This window comes from Penicillium subrubescens, assembly GCF_028828155.1.
Source record: "Penicillium subrubescens strain IBT 31985 chromosome Unknown utg000011l_segment0_segment0, whole genome shotgun sequence".
NCBI classification, from domain to species: Eukaryota; Fungi; Ascomycota; class Eurotiomycetes; order Eurotiales; family Aspergillaceae; genus Penicillium; species Penicillium subrubescens.
This window is the reverse complement of record NW_026643161.1, coordinates 1916100-1934340: the sequence shown is the minus strand read 5'-3', so window position 1 is coordinate 1934340 and position 18241 is coordinate 1916100. Positions and strand designations below refer to the sequence as shown.

The following is an 18241-nucleotide window of genomic DNA, read 5'->3' as shown; positions in this document are numbered from 1 at the left end:
ACGGTGAAAGTGTGGTGGATGGCGAAAAGCAGATCTGATATGGGAAAACGAGGGAGGTGATGAATGCATTGCTAAATAATCTGATTCTTACGTAATCCCGGTTGCGACCTCGGATCAACCGGCGGGTATCGGAGCTTATTCATTACGACAAGCCCAGACCTTTGAGGTTACAGATTGATAAATGAGAGTTACCTCGCTGATATTTAATAGCATTCTCTAATGCTATTAATTCGCTGGAATCTGTGATCTTGCTGTCTACAAAGCTATGGTGGTGACCTTCACCGGGGCTATAGAGGATATCCGCGAACGTCTCCGCCGACTCAACAAGACGTTTCCCGAAGAACGATCGTGGGCCAATTAAATGCCGATGATATGAAACTATGGATATTACGTTCATGGAAGTGATAAGCATTTCAACGGGGCCTATGATTTCATATTAATAAATCTCATATGGACCTGATCAAGATGTACTACCATCTAAATAATAGGCCGAACAATAGCTCATCGCTCATATCTAGTATCCTCCGTGCTTCCACATCTCCGTTCCGAGAGAGTTCGGAGATAGTATACGTATTCGGCAAATTCAATCAAGCAACCCCCGAGATCGTTTTGTCGGGGCATTTTGTCCGGGGGCCGATCAAATGACCGGCTGTGTGGGGAATTGATTGGTGAATATACTCGAGGTTAGAGGAGTTTGTATAGGTCACATAGACGTATGCCGGTCGCGGGGTAGGGCACGTACTCCCAGAAAGCTGTGACAATGAGCTTGGAATGAGAGATATTGCCCTTGTAACAACAGATCACCTATGCAATTAGCCACCTCTCACAAAACGGACCCTCATGTCGTGGTGTTGAGGGTCACGATAAGCTTATTCAATGTCAGACCGGGGCTATGAATACCCCGCTTGATCGACTGCTCTATGCTGATTGCTGACAAGCTTATGCCGTAATTAGAGAACGTTCCTCGGCGGGCACTCGAAAGCTAGTAGAATCATGAGAATGAGGTCGAAAGAAACTTCAACCGTCACATTCAATTCCATCCATCATGTGCTTACTCTTATGAAAGATTGGGGAAGCTTTTCTCTACTTATTGTTCTCTTGACGGTCTGGAACTTAACCTAGTCGACTTGATGACAAACCCCCAGATTACGGACGGGATCAGGCCATCAAGTCTTGGCATCATTTCCTCTTCCTCTTTCTGACGTTTGGCTACACTTCAAGTCATAGGCAGGACCTGTAGGAGGCTCCTATGTCAAAGCTTCTTTTTCACGATCAGATTAGGTCAGCCTGAGGTCAAGGTCGGTGCTGGCAGCCCTGGCCAAAATCTTGGTACGGCCAACCCAAGGTCCACGGACATTTAACACAAGTAGGTTTCTGACTTCCTATCACCTCTGCCCTGAACGAAGAGCTATCTATCGTGGGACATTCATGCTAAATACTAATTCAATTTCTAGTTCTTCCAGCCAAGTCCTTGATTCAAGATGGCCCCTCAAAACACACTAGGTCGATCTGCTGGGGTACGTCCACTCTTCTCCCAACACAAGCCATGCTCAAGACCACACACACCACATCACATTGGACTAAATATCTCCACCTTCTACTCTATGCGCCTGCATTAAGATATTACTTTATTCAGCTAATTCTTTCCAGTCCATCAACGCACCAATCGCAGCGTTCACCATGGCCGTCCTGCTATGCACCTACTGCTTCAGTTCCATCCGAACAGCCAGACGCGAAGCCCAAGATTCACCGGTCGTACCTAGCGCACAACAGCGGGTATCTCAACGGGAAAAGAAAGATTCATCGTGGATTCAGGAGGCGCTTGAAGAAAGTAAGGCAGGGAAATGAGGTTAAGTTAGGGGGGGGGTCTTTGGTATGAAAAGATTACGCTGGCAAGACGGTTTCAAGGGGGATTTGTACATTATAGAGTTTTGCTTTGTGTATGCTGGCATTGAATTCAATTGTGTTTAATATCAATAGCCAATGAATTGGAAAAGAGGAAGAGTAAAGTCTCCCTCTCTGAAAGAGCATGGACACTCTCAGTCAAAAGCAGCAACCAACTTCAACTATAACAAAGACGTAGGGGTATCAAGAAAAGAAGAGCTTCAATTTCATCATCAATCAGAATTTTCAGTGTATGAAGGATCATACCCAGGAGTTCAAGTGTATTAACAACCTGGTTCAATCAAAGAAAAGATCATCATATAGATAATGAGATGGAAGGAGTGTTTGAAAACATAAGCCACAGCGGAGACATAGGCAATGGGGTATGTAAGAACTGGTGAACATAGGGTATTCAAAGCCAATGGCCGGTGGTGTAAGGAGTGGTTGGTTAGTTAGTAGCTGGGTTTCTCTGCTTCCTCATTCGAAGAATAAGCACAGCATAGTATGATGGTTGCGTATAATGTCAACATCAACAACACATAATCGGAATCCAAACATTAAGGATCTCGCGTTGCGTTGAGGTGATGGGGGATGTAAGAAGGAGAAGAGAAAAAGTCGAGCGAAGAAAATTGTGGATGAGGCACAGGTCACGTGATTGGAACCTGTGTTGTTGTGGGGCGCGGAGGCGAGAGTCGAGAGCATGGCGGGTCTGACTATCATATACAGTAGATGAGCAGTTCAAAAAACGAGAGTACGGAAGGAAAAAAATGGAATTTTCAATGATTAGTTCTTCTCAGAGTATGAATTAAGCCCAGGAAGATTTTTCAGAATTATCGACCTTTATGCACCTTAGGGACTAAAGGTGTACAGCTCCCCTAATCCTATGCAAATCCGGTGGTCTATGGCCTCTTCTGAACTAACTCCATGATCGGAGCCTTGACCTCGAGAATTCAAACGCAAGATCAAGAGAAGAGAGTTACTTGTCCACCAAGCATAGATTCATACAGAGAAAATAAAAGAACAAAAGCAGCGTGATCGGATGATGTATGTACAAAAAGACAAGGACATGCGACAACCATGCTCGATGAAAGAAAATGAGGTTCAAAAAAAAAGACACGCTGAACATTTACAGAGATTATCATAGTGTACGTCTTGATTCAGGTTTGAACAAAAGTACGCAAATATCGCTGGCATGTGATTCGAGGTATCCGCTGCAGAGACTTCACATGCAAAGGCCTTCCAAAGGAAGAGGAAAGACTGACTGCCATCTAATGAGTGCTGAGAAACCCTCAGACCAAAGACAAAGACCAAAAAAAGAGGAAAGATTTTTGGAAAATGGAAAATGCTATGGGGAAAACGAAGCCCATTCGCTGAAGAAAGCCACCAACTAGATGCATTGCAGCATTGCAGCATGCGTCCAGGTCTATACAAGCCGGTGAGAAACAAGAAAGGGTGTTTGAATGGGGCGGAGATGGAGAGGCACCATGGATGTCCAAGTGCGAGAGTGGGTATGAGTGTTGAGTAAGGAAGAGTCTGGGGGGTATCTGTCTAGAAAAATTGTGACGGGTTTCGTGGTCGTCAAATCATATCGGTTCACCCTCGGCCTGAGCTTCTGCTTGCTTGAGCTTCAAATGGCCTTCATGCTGATAATCGTGAATCAGCTTGCGAAGGTACTCGTAGGTAAGCATAGTCGTCATGGCGGACGGGACGGCCCGGAACAGGTTGGTGCCAATTCCGGAGTAGAATGCACGCCAGCCTTCTTCCCGGAGAATGGTCTGGCATGTGCGGATGACTCCATTGTAACGGGGACGATTGGGCATTCCGTCTGATGAGGAGACACTGGGTGGCCGACCGCGGTCATGGGGATGTTTCAGACCGCCTCGGAAGGCGATCTCTTCGGGTGATGGCGCAGGTGCTGTGCGCTGCTGTGTTTGTAGTCGTGTCCGTAGGACCTCGTGGGGATAGGTGACGGTGCTCGCACAGATCTTGCTTAGGAATGTGGCAAGGGAAATGCCCAGCCAGTGAGAGCTGCCAGTGTCAGGATGTTCTCCGATCCCGTAACCAGTGATTGCCATCTTCAAATATTCGTAGAGAGGGAATTGAATGGCAACATGGGTCAATCCCAAAAGAGCTGGGGTGAGGCCGGAGTAGAAAGAACGAATGCCCTCAATCTGGTACATCTTGCGGGCGGCATCCCATGTGCTAGAGTATTGCCACGGGGCTCGGAAGCCTTCGCTATTTTGCTTGAGGCTTTGCGACATGAGTCTCGTCTTGATGACCCAGATGGGGTTGGTGGCAATCGTTGAGCAGGCTCCGGCAGCGATCGAGGCATAAGCGCGGGATAGCAACCAGCTGTCTGTTGTAATAGTTAGCAAGAATCCCATCACTTCATAAAGCTCAAGATATCACGAACCGGTATGTTCATAGAAATATTCGCGGGAGCGGTCATACACCGCTAGATAAACCGCCCAAGTAGGAAGATAGCCTAGCAACATAGGACCAAGTCCCTGATACAGTCCACGAATACCATCCTCACGAAAGATCGTTTTACCTGTACCTAGCATCCCCCGGTACAGTGTCTTGGTCTCCACGGCTTGTCCTCCCCGCCGGGCAAAGCCACCCTGAGCCTGTAGCTTGGTCTTGATGACATCGAGTGGGCAGGTCACAATTCCAGAGGCAACACCTGCACTCGCTCCACAAAATGGAGCGATGTACCAGCTGGGTATCTTGGTCGAGAGAATCTGTAGACGAGTGGTGAAATCGGAATTCGGCGCATCGGCGACGGGCATGTGGGAAATGGACGGGGCAGCGTCTAGATGAAAGCCTTGAGGCTGCTCGGCGGTAGCACTGGCAGCTCCATTGCTGCCGGTGCCGTTGGAGCGCATTGTTGGGTTGGCAGGCGCTCACGCTTGTCTTCCGTCTTGTTCACCGAGGGCTCCGGGACCCGAGCATATCGTGTGGTCGATCCGCAACCCAAGAACCCGAATTCAAATCCTGGAAAAGAGGAAAGTGAAGCGTCGGATCAGAGTATTGAGGCGAAAGAAATATAGGAGAAAGGTAACTGAGTAAAGAGAGGTTGGAGCGAGGGGTCTTTTCTCAGAGCCGATTGTTGCCGAACCAGTCTGAGTTGAATGCGATGGAGAAGGTCCTATCTGTGCAGCACGGACTGCGGACGGAGTGGGGGTCGTTTTCCGGACGAGCAAAGCTCCCCTGTTACGTACAGGGATCAAATGGCGCCTCCAAGAGCACCAAGCCACATATTCCAGAATATCCAAAGGAAGGCTTTGGAAGGAGGAAGACGGGTGGGAAATGAGGTTCGATTATGACATGGGGAATTATCGGGAGTGGTGCGAGGTGGAGTCGGCGATTATGATTCCCTCCCACGGCCTGAGGCAGGCTTCGGAACCATCACGTGGTGTTGGTGAGGAGATGTTCAGCCACAGGCAGTAAGGCGGCAAGGCATCAATATGCCGGTTTAAGACTAGCGCCGCAAGCTCCGTTTTGCACAACCTCGCAACATCGGGTCATCTCGTGTTCAGCCGGACCGCCCTTTCCTCTCCCCCCCCCGACCAGAACTTCCTCTTGTCAATCGGACACCCGGGATTCAAAATGTCTGCTCCTTCGATCGCCAACTACATTGTCAAGCGCCCATGGCTCAAGCGCTGGATGACCCCCATCGCCCAGTGGTACACCGACGCCGCCGGCTACAGACGCCTCGGACTGAAGTAATTATCGCCCTCCCCTCGATGCCGCCAATTCCTGTCCACCGCGAGGGATCAACGACTGCCAGTGTGCCTGCTTTGTGTGCGATTCCAAGGCATTGTCTACTCCCACCATTGCCATTGGCGTCCTGTCGCAATCGCCCGCCGCGGTCACCCCGGAATTCTCCTCGTTCATACCCGTCCGACTACAGTCACTAACCGGGTCACTATAGGTTCGATGATTTGATCCCCGAGGAGTCCGAGACCGTCCAGAAGGCGATCAAGCGTCTGTCTTCCAAGGAGGCCTACGACCGTGTCTTCCGTCTCCGCCGTGCTGTCCAGGTTCGACCGACCCGCCTTCCTCTCCCTTCCCAGTTTCCGGCCATCAAACCGCTAACATTCGTCTCAATTGCAGTGCTCTATCTCTCACACTCTCCTCCCCCCTAATGAGCAGACCAAGCCCGAGGAGGTGAGTTCCCTTCTCCCAAAATCACTCTCCCCGCAATCATCCCGTATCAGCCAATCCCGTTGCCAGGATTTGTCACTTTGGACCCTCGACGATGAACACATATATACACCGTCCAAGCAACATAACACTGATCATATGAACTTTCTAGGACGTCGAGTACCTTAGCCCTATTATCCGCGAGATCGAGAAGGAGGTCAAGGAGCGTGCGGAGCTCGACAACCTCGTTGTCCGCAAGTAAATGCTTCCGGGCAGTGACTTGTAATTGACTACGCGCAAAACAAATCAAATTTTCATGGTGAAAGGGCTGTCTGCATGAAATAGACGTCGGGTTTTCTTTGGCGATGGATACGCATCCGCCATTGATGGGGGTGTATGGTTAATCCAATGCGTGTGTACTGATACTGTACAAATCGATTCTTCTTTGTTCCACTTGATATCTGATATTGTCTACTCAAGTACGACTTGGTTATTTTGCAAGACGTGTGCTACGAGTGCTTCTGAGGGATTGTACTGGCACTACTGCAGCACTGTACCTCAGTACGGCATCTGTTCCCTCGAACTGAGAATGGATCCATGTATACACCACCAATGTCGCCTCGACATTTTCACCACAGTCGTAGTTTGTATTTCCCATAGATACATTTCAATCCCTATTAACTATTTCCCACCCGGTCACCTCTCATGATGAGTCGGTAGGTATAAGTTGTTGATATACACTCGTTCATCCAGTGAGAACAGCAATATCAACATCTTCAATCCGCCACATATACCACATGAAAAGACTCCTGCACATCCACAGTCAGCCAAAATAGTTCAACAAGGAAATCGGATCAAAACCAAACATACCTGTACGGCGCAAACTTGGCGGCCAACTCTAACATATCCTTTTCCGACATATACTTGAACTTACCGCCCCCTTTACCCTTCAATTTAGTTACATCACGACCAACAAAGGTTGCACATCCTCGCCTATTAATAGTATGTCAGCCCCATATCAAACCCTCGCATCACCGGACATAGAGCAGCATGCCCAGCAACACTCTAGATGGGAAACACTTACTGTACACCCAAATCCCCCGTCGAAAAAACATCAATCCGCTTAAGCGCAAAACAAGCGAACATCTCAACAGACCACCTCCCCAACCCCCTCACAGCAGTAAGTTTCTCCACCAACTCCTCATCACTCGCCCTCGCCAACATCTGCGCACTCAACTCTCCATTGGCGAACTTCTCCGCCAACCCCTGTATATACTCCGCCTTCCGTTGAGACAGACCCGCCGTCCGCAGCGTCGGAATATCACACTTCGCAACCTCCTCAGGCGTCGGGAACTTCGAATGCGACCCCTCGCCAGCACCAGCGCCATTCGTCAACTTGAACAAGGTCAAAAACTTATTCCGAATAGACTTAGCCGCCGCACCAGACACTTGTTGTCCGATAATACTGCTAACAAGACTATTGAACGGATCGATTTGCTCTGCGAGGCCCGCGGGCGAGAATAACGGACACGGATGCTGTTCGATAACGGGTTGAAGACGCGGATCCGCCGCGATCAGATGCGCAATGGCCTTTTCGAGAAGTGTTCCCGTTGTAGCGGTTGGTCGGGGCAGACCTGTCTTTGAGGGCGAGGCATCTTGTAGGTTGATCGGGTATGCGTTTACTTTGGAGCCGTGGGGTGTGAGGAGGGTTGCGTTTGTTCGGTGTGGATCGACGGGGCGGTTGAGGGGGGTGGTGTGAGGGGTCTGTTGTTAGTAGGAGGGTGGTTTTCGACTTCGGAGGGTTCCGGGGACCAGTAGGAAGATGTTGAATTGGTTGTTGTCTTCTCTGGGACTGGCTTTTTGGTCTTGGTGGTTTTGCGTGGTTGCTTTGCGACTCCGCTGTGTTGGACTCGAGGGACTTTTGGGGCTTGAGTTGGGAGGAGGGGTTGGACTGTTGGGAGGGTGCCTAGTCGGGCAGAGCGTCGTAGAGACATGGTTAGTCTTGGGATGGTAGAGCTTTGTGCAGTTTGGTATCCTGGGGTCGGGAATGTTTATGGAGGGTTTGTAATCATGTCCAGTGGCCTGGATGCGGAGTAACTCCCCTTGGCGGCTCTGCGGACTCCGAGGAGTGGGTTTGCGGGCCCTGAGTATGCCAGGCTTGGCATCGAGAGAACACAACAGCACGATGCATCTCATTCTCTACTCGTTTAATGTACAATTTTTTGATGGTGAAATAGGCTGGAAGAGAAAACAAGACGTACAAATACTGTCGCAGAGCCTGTAGCATCTAGCTCGGATAGATACAATGGGAATTTCCATACGCATGCGTCTACTAACAATATGGACTATGACCTTTCAATAGGGACAATATACTTATACAATGGCTTAGCCGGTATGAACCGGAAACTGGCATGTATCCCTGGCAATCACGTACTACCTACCTAGCCATCCCTGTGAGCTAAGCGTCTGCCATCTTCCTCAGCTATATAAGTTCTCTACCTGTCCCTTTTCTTCCTCGTTCTTCTCTAACTCTCTCTTCAGCTTCTTCCCTTGGACACCCAAACTATTTATCACCACTCCACTCTATATTGTTTATGCACATACGATCTCAGTACCACCACAATGCGAAAGCAGCAGAGCTATACTCTTCTCTCAAGAAGCTTGGTCAGATTCTGAGGTTTGAATCACCGTGGGTATGGGCGCAAAGATGACGATTGGGGGAAGGACATCTCTTGTTTGACTGATTTGGCCCTGAAATGTATCTTCTGTCCTCCTCAGGTCCAGAGGAGATGATCTTGTTCTTGCCCTTTGCCTCAGTTGTCTCGAATGATCAATGTCGATGCCAGGAGAAGAGTGCGGGCACCATCGCTTCCTCACTCTTCGGCTACAGAGGCGAGCATGAAATTTCGTGCTTGCGCTCGCTGTCGCAGTTGCTGGATATCTCACATCATTGCAAGGGCTCTTTCTCTTTCTCTCATCAAACTCATATGGTCTTTGCTAGTTTCTCTCACAGCCAGGATGACTTGCTTCCGCTGAGTCTCGAGATTCGACTCGCTCCTACCTGGGTCCCTTCCTACAAATCCTCCGTGGTTTTCCTGACGCGTTTCTCGGATCCAAGTTCTTCAAACGATCGCTTGGAGATCTCATGGGTACCTGAGGCTATGAAGCTGAGAATGTCGACAACCGTGCTTCGCGGATACTTCTGCATGCGGACTCACCAGACTCATTTCATATTTGACCAATTTATATATTTATACACTCGGAACTGGGCCAACAAATCTACGAGTACCGCTCTAGCAAGGTATGTCTCACGTATCCTGCTACTGTGTGAGGCCAACTCACCTCATACTGACATGTCTGGCTTCAGAAGGGTCAAGACGGCTTTTACCATCCCTTCTTCTCCGTTGGCTGCGTGTTACCATGGACCCTGCAGATGTCGCTCTGAAGACACCGTACTGTGTTTCCCAGTGCTCGGTGTACTTAAACTTTAAGTCGGTTGTCGTGCTGATTGACTTGGCGATGGTTCGGGCAACCTCTTCTGGCCAAAGGCTTGCTTGGTACATAGCACCTCCACAAATCTCCCCTATGTGGCTCTGTTACTGGATTGCCTCACGGGTTACAGCAAGGCTGCCATCAAGCCGTCCTCTTCGAACCTCTTTGCACCAGAGAGACCGACAGTCGAATGAGGGGAAACTCAACCCGCAACCGTCTGAACACGGGACCCTTGATGCAAAGCGTGTTGCGAAGAAGATTCAAAAACTTGGCATCTCACTATATACCATGTTCCTTTCATGGGCATCATGCAAATTCGACTTGTATACTTGAGAGAATGGTTCGAAGCGGAGGGATACAGGGAACCACAACTTTTGCTTGCTCCTTCAACCATCCACCAATACTTCATGGATCTGGAGAGAGAACTCTTCCGCAAATGCTTCCGAAAAAACCTTTCCCGCTGCGGGTGTCAGTCTTGTTCGCCACACCGGCGGCGAATAATCGTTATGCTATTCGCGCTTTCAGATTTCAGACCTTGCGCAAAACTGTCACCGTCTTTGGTGCCAATATGGGAATGTCATTGTTTGTGACTCAGATCCTTCCTTGAGGCCAGGCTCCACCGCCATAATGCATACAACGACACTTGTGGAAGTTTTGCCCAAACGAGACTCACCCAGGGGCCTTGTGAATGATAGTTTCTGGCCACGACTGAGCTTCCGGTGGTGTATAGTGGTAGACATGGCTGCATCATGCGGCTGTGAGTACCTGTGAAGGCGTGGTCCATGGGCCTTGGAGCAACGACCAATGCAAAAAGAACCCCAATTTCGGATTTCGACTACCGCTACGAATCCCTCACCGAAAAGATCTATTGTGTGTCTCTGCCAGTACAGTCAACGCAGAAGGAAAAAAGGAAGGTCTCACACCGAATGGCCATGATTCGAAAAGCGGAATTCGGAGCTTCGTCGATTCGAAGACGATAATCATCGTGCACGGTGATAACCACAAGATCTGGTCATTTTGCGTATACAGAGAGCATCTTGGGCGAAATGACTTACGAACGCCTTATGCAATGCTGCGGAACGCTCACTCACACAAGACTCTCCACAAGCCCCGGGCGCATATAGCAGAGCATAACCATCAGCGACCCCAGGATATTGCTAACTGTGATAACCAGGCACTCTGTGCCCACCAAGCCACGGAACGAATGATTGACAAGCTGGCTGAGCTTTCGATGGCAGGAAATCCAGTATCTTCGGGGTTAGGAACTGCATTGATGCGACGTGGAGAGGATGAGGATGTCGAGGACTGTCGGTTGCTCGGTGCTGAAAACACTTGATGGCGGGGAGAGAGGTCTATGCAGACGCAGCCCACGCTCGAGAAGCCGTCGTATTACCGGTTCTATCACACCCGCAATCACCCAAATCTCAATGCGTACAACCCGTTCAATAGCATGGCCTGGCTCGCGAATACCGACACCACCTCTGTACCGGGCGCAAATCCCTCCTGGAGTATATCGCAAAGTACGCCTCCAAGCCAGAGGAGGGCACGCAATCCTATCGACAGCTTATGCAAACACTCCTTGCCAATCTCTCATCCGGTCATCCTCTACAGTCTGCAGTGAATAAGCTCCTGAACCGTCTGGTCGGAGAGCGCGACTGGGCGGCACAGGAGGTCTCCAATATGCTGCTTCATCTGCCACTACAGCGGGACAGGTTTAGTGAAACTGGGCCCGAATCGGTGATCCTTCATCCTGGACTTCTTGTTGCCCTTTTTTTACTCGTAGAGGATCGTGACAAAGCCCTACATGGCTACCTATGAACTCGTGATATGAACAATACTTGTCTTGACGATATCATATTCTCACTCTAGACCTCTCGATTTCACTTTATACAAAAGTAGACCCCTGGAACGGGATATACCTCGCAGTCTGGTGATTGTACGTAGACGTCGTATTATAGTCCCACCAAAAAGAAAGATGCTGCGGCAAAGTGCTGTTGATCTTGCACTCCGAAACAAAATCAGGAAGGATCTGGTTCATCATGGCAGTGTAGTTAGCCAGCGAGCATGAGAAGCCGGGTCCTTCCTGGCAGGAAGTAAATGGAACCACTGCCTCGTTTAGTACAACGCGTACGTAGACCCCCTTCTCGGTAGCTACTGTAGCATTGCAGCTCATTCTTTCGAGTGTTAGATGTCCACCCATCGGCATGATATCCCCGATCTCGTATGTGGATGGGAAAGGAATTTTGTCGACAGGGAGATCCTCAGCAGGTGATGAGATACCAAGTGCTGCCAGGATGGGTGTGATGTTGGTGTCGTGGGCACTGCCATAGTATCACTACCGTGAACTCATCGAGATATATGGAATTTTTTCTACTCACAAGTTGAAAAACATAGTACCCGCTTTCTCAGGCCCTTGAGTTAACAATTTCAATGATGCGTTGGCGTATACAGCCCCCACGGCTTTGGCAAACTGACTACCGGGGCTTTGGACAACAAGTCAGACTTTAGCTTTCAATCAGACACAGAAGCTGAACTCGTGGTACTTACCCAGCACAGTGATAGAATAGTAGATCTTGCGTATACCCAAACCATTTCCACTCATCCATGGTGAAAGCATCTGTCCAGTCAGAGTACCCGCGAACATTGAGCTCAAAGACAGACATGACTGTAAAAGACCAGTTTTAGCAAAGCGAATTATCAGCAGGGTCGTCCTCATGGCATACACATTAACTGGTAGATATCTGTCGAATTGAGATCAAGCCCCGGATTCTGTCTATTCAGGCGATCGGCAGCAACGCGGAAAGCAGGTAAGTCCTGACTGAGGCTCTTGCATGTTTGAGTGAGATGGTCATCCGGACACACGGGCGTGAGGCTATTAGCGCCCATGTCCGCACTCTCAGAAATGACATTCAAAGCGACAGAGTCGGTATAGTTCCACCCGAAGAAGCCCTCGCCTGGTTTGAGCAAGAAATAAATTAGAAAGGTTACCCTTCCAAGTACAGGGACTCTTCACATACCAAATTTACGAGCTGTCTGCACAACCCGCTCGAATTCAGCCGTCCACATTGGAACAGTTTTATTAGAATTCTGATCCCACAAATGACCATACCGCACACGATATTCAGCGCCGTGCTTGTACGTCGTCAACAACCCATTATAGGGACCAGTATCAGTCTCCAATCCGTAGAGACCTTCACTATCCACATAATACTCCCACGAGTTCAAGAAAGTGAGATCACCTTTCCACTCCGTGATCTTAGAGCTGTAGAGCTTATCAAGGGCAGCCTCTATCTTCACCCCGTCGCTGCCCTGGGGGTACCGCTCACCATGGCGCTTGATCATGATGACTTGATCGACGACGCAGCCATCGGGCGGATCTCGGCCGATACCGTAGGACATGCGGTTGCTGTAGGGTCCCAGGCCTCCGACATGTTTTAGGATAGAGTAGCCGCCAAGAAAGGACTGGTCGTATGGCGCAGCGTAGGGGAAGCGCCTGGCGTAGTCGGGTCTGTTGCTGTAGGAGGCAGTGGCGAGAGCGGCCAGGCCTAGGAGCCCACAAAGCTGCCCAATAGAACTCATTTTTGAAGGCTGGAATGGTCCAAGAGAAGAGGAGGAAGCAGAAATGTTCAAAAGATCAGTAATCAAAGCGGTCGCGTTGTAGGATCAAGACCAGGGATGCGGACGCAAGGGCAGAAAGTGATAGGAAATGCCAGAAAAGGACCCTGATTTCCAAACCCCCATAACATAGGCACGCGACCTCATGCCTTTATAGGTAGGTACTGCAGCGGACTCTCTGCAGATTATCTCCACTTCAGGTTCCCCCGCATCACAGATTGCAACGTCAGGCAACTTCGGCATAGTCTCATCATCTAATCTAATCTAAGGCGTAACTCGAGAGGGATCACTGGGGGATACCCGAGGGATCAGCTCCTCGAGCTTCTCAAATAAGGGTTCTAGTCCGATCTAGTGTATGCGCGGGACTTCCTGGATGATGGTTCCCCGCACGTAGCAAATTAGCATAACCACAGAAGCCCACAGGGCGGATGGATACGAATAAACAAGGTTGCCGATGTTTTACCGACGCTCAGCCATGCCGGAGTATCCGAAGAGTCCCTGGACTATTCTCAGTTTTACGAGAATTACTGCAGATATCCTGTTATATCTGGGGAACCGGCCGGGGGTCTATTAAGCGAGATGAAGAGCCCCCTCTTTACAGATGCCGAGGCTTTGAATGACTTTGATTTAATGCAGTCATCTATCATTGCCGAAATCAAGGAGCCTTGTTTATTTGAAGGCACATGCTATTTGAGTTTGACCAGGTCGGGTATAGGTAGCTTTTGTGACTTTGAAGATGTTGACGACTTGACTCCTATGCGAGCGGGATTCCGCTCAATCAATTGGGGTATTTGTAGCATGCTCGTTTAGAGATTTTCAATCATCATGGTTTCTCTATTCCTGTCACATATGAATTATCAAGGGAAATACATAGCATTAAAGTTGAACAGGTCAAGGAGTCCTTACATTGATAGCCTATCAAGTGAGTCCCGAACATCTCTACATTGAATGAAGATCTGGATTATAGGTCATAAATTCGTCTGCGCAATCCACTGCTGCTCCTGATGCCCAGATGCAGATGATAAACCACGACATACTGACTCAGTGACCGATTATGATCCGGCACCCCGCTGCAACTTCAAACCAATTCGAGAGGAAATTCTCTTAAATTCCTTGTCATAGTTATGTTGAATTGTTTTAACACCGTTACCACATGCCCTCACACGTGTGACTGGAATTACAAATTGACGCCATGATCATTGTAGTCAAGGTGCAGTCAAGGAGACATTTGGGACACTTCGTGTTTTTGGCATTAAGAAGACAGCGACGAATTTCTCGAAGGAACGCCGGACATAGTACATGTTCAAAAAGGAAAAGACAAACTCAACGGACGCGGCACCGCTAAGAGTGGACGTTCGGAAGGCCATGAATAGTCTGGGCATCAAAGAAGTGCCTTCATACTCTTTTGGCAATTTGATCCCCGATTGGGAGCCAACGTTAGGGGAAGACTCAACTCCGGTCAGCCAATTCCCAGTATCTTCAAGGTTCTGGATGCTTCAAGTGATATTGGCTACGTATGACCAGCTTCGATGAACTCAACCACTAGCAATCTGGCCATATGATTGCACCAGTTCAAATAATAGACTAGAAATATAGCCAGCTAAACCTGAATGAATTACGTGCGATCGCTTGATGGGAGAACATGCTTCAGTGGCGGATATCACACCCACCGTGAGAAATCTAGCAGAAACCTTGATCCCACATGGGCAATACTGTAAACAGAACATCAGAACCTCCTATACAAACCCTATCGATTACTCAACAAAATTGCTGTCCAAAGTAACTGGCCAAGTCACTGAGTTGAGCCAACACCATTCACTATAAGATCCAGGAACAGTGTCCCAAGACCACCATCTTCTTTCATCTGGTTACGATTCAACCTGATCCAACCAATATCCATTCACGGTATTTATCGCGATTGGCCCATATCTACTCCGCTATCTCATTGAACCAAGGTTCTGCCCCAAGTAACGCGAGATACAATCGGATCCACGGTAACCCACAAAACCTAGCGCTAGAACCGAACACTCTGCCCACTACTGTACTTCCGATTAAACTTGAGAACAAAGAGAGCAGCAGTCTGTAACCAACTCGTCCGAACCATTTCCATCTCAATATGTATTACTACAATCAAGCCAGTCTAGTGCGCATGTACGTACATACGACAAAATCCCAAACCCGCCGACGCTAGACGAGCTTGCGTCATCGGCCTACGCCAAATCAACAGCTCGCCCGGCACTGACCAAGTTCCCCGAGAAAAAAAAATCATCGCCGAGTGGGGTAGAAAGTGAATCTTCCAACTTTCCAAGGCATGGTCTTTGTTGATCCGCCAGTTAGAAGGAGGTATCATATTCGTGACTGGGGAATTGAATCGAATTGAACTGAGGGCTGGGTACATAGATACTCGATCCTGATAGAGACGTTGTGCATCCACCGAGTTCGCATTCGAACCATAGAATGAGGTATGCAAGACAAGAGTCTTTTAGTCTTTGCTCGTGCGACTTGGCACAAGCCTTGAAGGGCGGAGGACTACTTGCACAATGATTGACTCAATGGACAAAGCTTCGCATTAACTTTCGTTCTCGAGCTTAATTAATTAGATTCTCGATCAGGAGGTTATCCGCTATTCCAAACCCGTTCAGTTCCCCATAGCAAACAACATGAAAATCTCTCATACAAGCAACTCTCCAATTCCCATGCCTACAAAAATACAAAATCAAGAGGAGTCCTAAGTCTGGAAGTGGTCTCGTGCCCCCAAGAATGCTACCAGCCTCCCCTCTCCCTTGTTTACTCAATTACATACGTTCCCGATTCCATAGCTAGTCAAGTTGTCATGAACCAGCTGCTCGGGCATTCCTAGCGACGAAAATCGAACGGCCCCAACCGAGAGATTGTTTGGAATGTTAGTCAAATGCCATGCGGTGGCTAGTGATCACAGGTTTACAACTCTTCTACAGGATTTGACTGTAAACGAGTACAGTAAGTACTGCATTGTGTAAACGAGCTTCAGAGCTCGCCTGGGCTAGACTGGAACTTGGCTTTTGCAGGCCGCGCGGTACCCATATTGACCCATATTTGTGGCGTTCAAAGCAACAGGGCAGGCCGGCGACCGAGGAGGGTAGTACATAGCTTGGTGGCCAAAGTTCTGGAGCAGTTATCTCGGTATGGCCGTTTTGGAGGGACACGTACTTCTTGTGCTGGTTCGCACAATGATTAAGAATTCCAAGGCAATCGGTGGTAATTGCCTCCATAGATCTTATATACAGTATCCTCGACGGCTCTTCCAAGCTGCACTAGCGACCGGTGGAGTTATTGTGGACTGACAGAGTGGAGTTGATGCGCCAGGCCGGAGACCAGCCAAAGCGGAGCAAGTCGGGCTCCGCCCAGTTGATCTGAAACAAGTTTACCGTTACGTACAGAATTACAGAATTATTTCGTTTTTCCACTGTAATTTTGGAAATGCGCGATGTTACCACAGACTCCAGCCGAGTTGAACATGGCCAATTGATTCATACCTACTGTGTAAGGAAGGAAGAGAAGCAGTCAAAGCACAAGGATGATAAATCAGCATTTTATAGGAGAGATCCGTGGTAAGAAACAATATTCATCGGTCGCAGAATGGCTAATGTCATTGTAAACTCTTTCAGCCCCGACCGGATGAAATTATACCAGAGGAAACGTAATGAACGGGATACGGATCAGCGCCTTCGAAGCTCTAGACGAACGATCGTCGCAATTATTCAAGTGACAGGAGCGCCCGGCGGATCTGAGCTCTGAGCTCAATTTAAATAGTTGCAAGGATTGGAGAGTCACATACAACGTATGATTCATAATTCGGTCGGCACCGTCACTGTCTGTTATTATCGGGGGGCCAAGCCAGCCATAATAATAATCCTTCCATCCGGGCAGCTTCCAAGCAGTCCAAAACAAGTGTTCGCATCAAGTATTACTACTACAGTATGTATAAAGCGCATCTCGACGATCGCACTTTGCCACCTCACACTATCGTTCTGATCCCCCGTGCAGCGAACAAACTAGCACGTAGCTAGTGTCGTGGTCGTTGCTCAGGGGATATGTATCATCAGGAGGTCTTATCCATACTGTATTATCTCCCATCCACGTCCGCCACATCACCACAGTTCACTATTCTCTTGTACCTGACTGTAGTGGCTCAATTGTGGAGGAGGATATCGTTACGCCTCAAATAAATCATGAAACGATAGCATGACGGAAACACCGCGCGAAAATGTACATAAATCTAGGGAGAATCATTCCAGCGTGCCAATCAGAGGCCGGGCATACCGGGGCCCGGTCGACGATAGTCACGATACTGATAGCGGCAGGGGGGCGAGCGGGTCCCGTGAAAAGGCTTGAATTCGTTGATGATGGGAAATGATCCTGTTTTGAGCCCTTTCGGGGGGGTGCGACCGGGCCAAGTGGGTGATATAGGGAGAGAGCGGGTTCCCGATCGGCTTTTTATTGAAGACGCGAGTGTGGATTCATCATTCAACCTCACGAGGCTAGTGTTGTTAAGGGGAATTGTGGTGATCAGGGGTAATGAACAGCATAGTTACTGAGATGCAAGATGATAGGATGGTCTTAATCATCTCGACGTTGGGGCCATGGATGACGACAACTGGTTGATAGATCCGTGAAAGATACGTGGAGGGCCGTTGCTGATGAATCGTTTGGGTAACTTGACTCGTCGTAACTCCGTACAGACAGTAGTGTATGTGCATACAGAAAGTGCACTAATAATGTACGGTGATGTATACAATTATACACAGAGATTGTACTCACTACTGCTGTGGGAAGGTATTGCGAGTACAAGGCCATTGTATGTTCGATTCCAAGGCAGTGGAGTTTTGATAGAGCAAAAACGCTGAATAATTGGCTCTGATTCACCAAATCAAAATCCATATTGTATGCCGTACCATGGTTAGGTTCTATGTATGGGAAAAGCAGTTGAGTATGAGTTGTACAAAGCTATTGATGCATACTTTACATAACTCATAGCAATCGTATGCAACGACGTGTCTGCAGGCCCTGGCAACTATGCTACAGCTTCACTATATTTGCTTGTTACCAAGTCACACAGTGCCAG

At 48.7% G+C, this 18241-nt stretch overlaps 6 protein-coding genes across 6 annotated transcripts; 3 read left to right on the top strand and 3 right to left on the bottom strand.

The window, feature by feature from the left end:
• Positions 1-1481: 1481 nt before the first annotated feature.
• On the top strand, positions 1482-1848 carry N7473_013003 (uncharacterized protein; the record flags this gene model as incomplete). Its single annotated transcript, XM_057158942.1, has 2 exons — positions 1482-1517; positions 1651-1848. The coding sequence occupies 2 exons, from the start codon at positions 1482-1484 to the stop codon at positions 1846-1848; spliced, it is 234 nt and encodes a 77-aa protein (XP_057002896.1).
• A 1619-nt stretch (positions 1849-3467) lies between these two features.
• N7473_013002 (uncharacterized protein) lies at positions 3468-4769 on the bottom strand (the record flags this gene model as incomplete). Its single annotated transcript, XM_057158941.1, has 2 exons — positions 3468-4240; positions 4298-4769. 2 exons carry the CDS (start codon positions 4767-4769, stop codon positions 3468-3470), a joined length of 1245 nt encoding a protein of 414 aa, XP_057002895.1.
• A 724-nt stretch (positions 4770-5493) lies between these two features.
• On the top strand, positions 5494-6292 carry N7473_013001 (ubiquinol--cytochrome-c reductase subunit 7; the record flags this gene model as incomplete). Its single annotated transcript, XM_057158940.1, has 4 exons — positions 5494-5609; positions 5819-5927; positions 6001-6054; positions 6203-6292. 4 exons carry the CDS (start codon positions 5494-5496, stop codon positions 6290-6292), a joined length of 369 nt encoding a protein of 122 aa, XP_057002894.1.
• A 483-nt stretch (positions 6293-6775) lies between these two features.
• Positions 6776-8024, bottom strand: alkA (DNA-3-methyladenine glycosylase II; the record flags this gene model as incomplete). Its single annotated transcript, XM_057158939.1, has 4 exons — positions 6776-6839; positions 6901-7023; positions 7115-7794; positions 7824-8024. 4 exons carry the CDS (start codon positions 8022-8024, stop codon positions 6776-6778), a joined length of 1068 nt encoding a protein of 355 aa, XP_057002893.1.
• A 2567-nt stretch (positions 8025-10591) lies between these two features.
• N7473_012999 (uncharacterized protein) lies at positions 10592-10858 on the top strand (the record flags this gene model as incomplete). The annotated part of the gene is made up of 1 exon (XM_057158938.1): positions 10592-10858. One exon carries the CDS (start codon positions 10592-10594, stop codon positions 10856-10858), a length of 267 nt encoding a protein of 88 aa, XP_057002892.1.
• A 549-nt stretch (positions 10859-11407) lies between these two features.
• Positions 11408-12298, bottom strand: N7473_012998 (histidine phosphatase family protein; the record flags this gene model as incomplete). The annotated part of the gene is made up of 4 exons (XM_057158937.1): positions 12246-12298; positions 12070-12187; positions 11901-12005; positions 11408-11843 (listed from the first exon to the last, which is right to left on the bottom strand). The coding sequence occupies exons 1-4, from the start codon at positions 12247-12249 to the stop codon at positions 11408-11410; spliced, it is 663 nt and encodes a 220-aa protein (XP_057002891.1). The 5' UTR covers positions 12250-12298.
• Positions 12299-18241: the final 5943 nt, after the last annotated feature.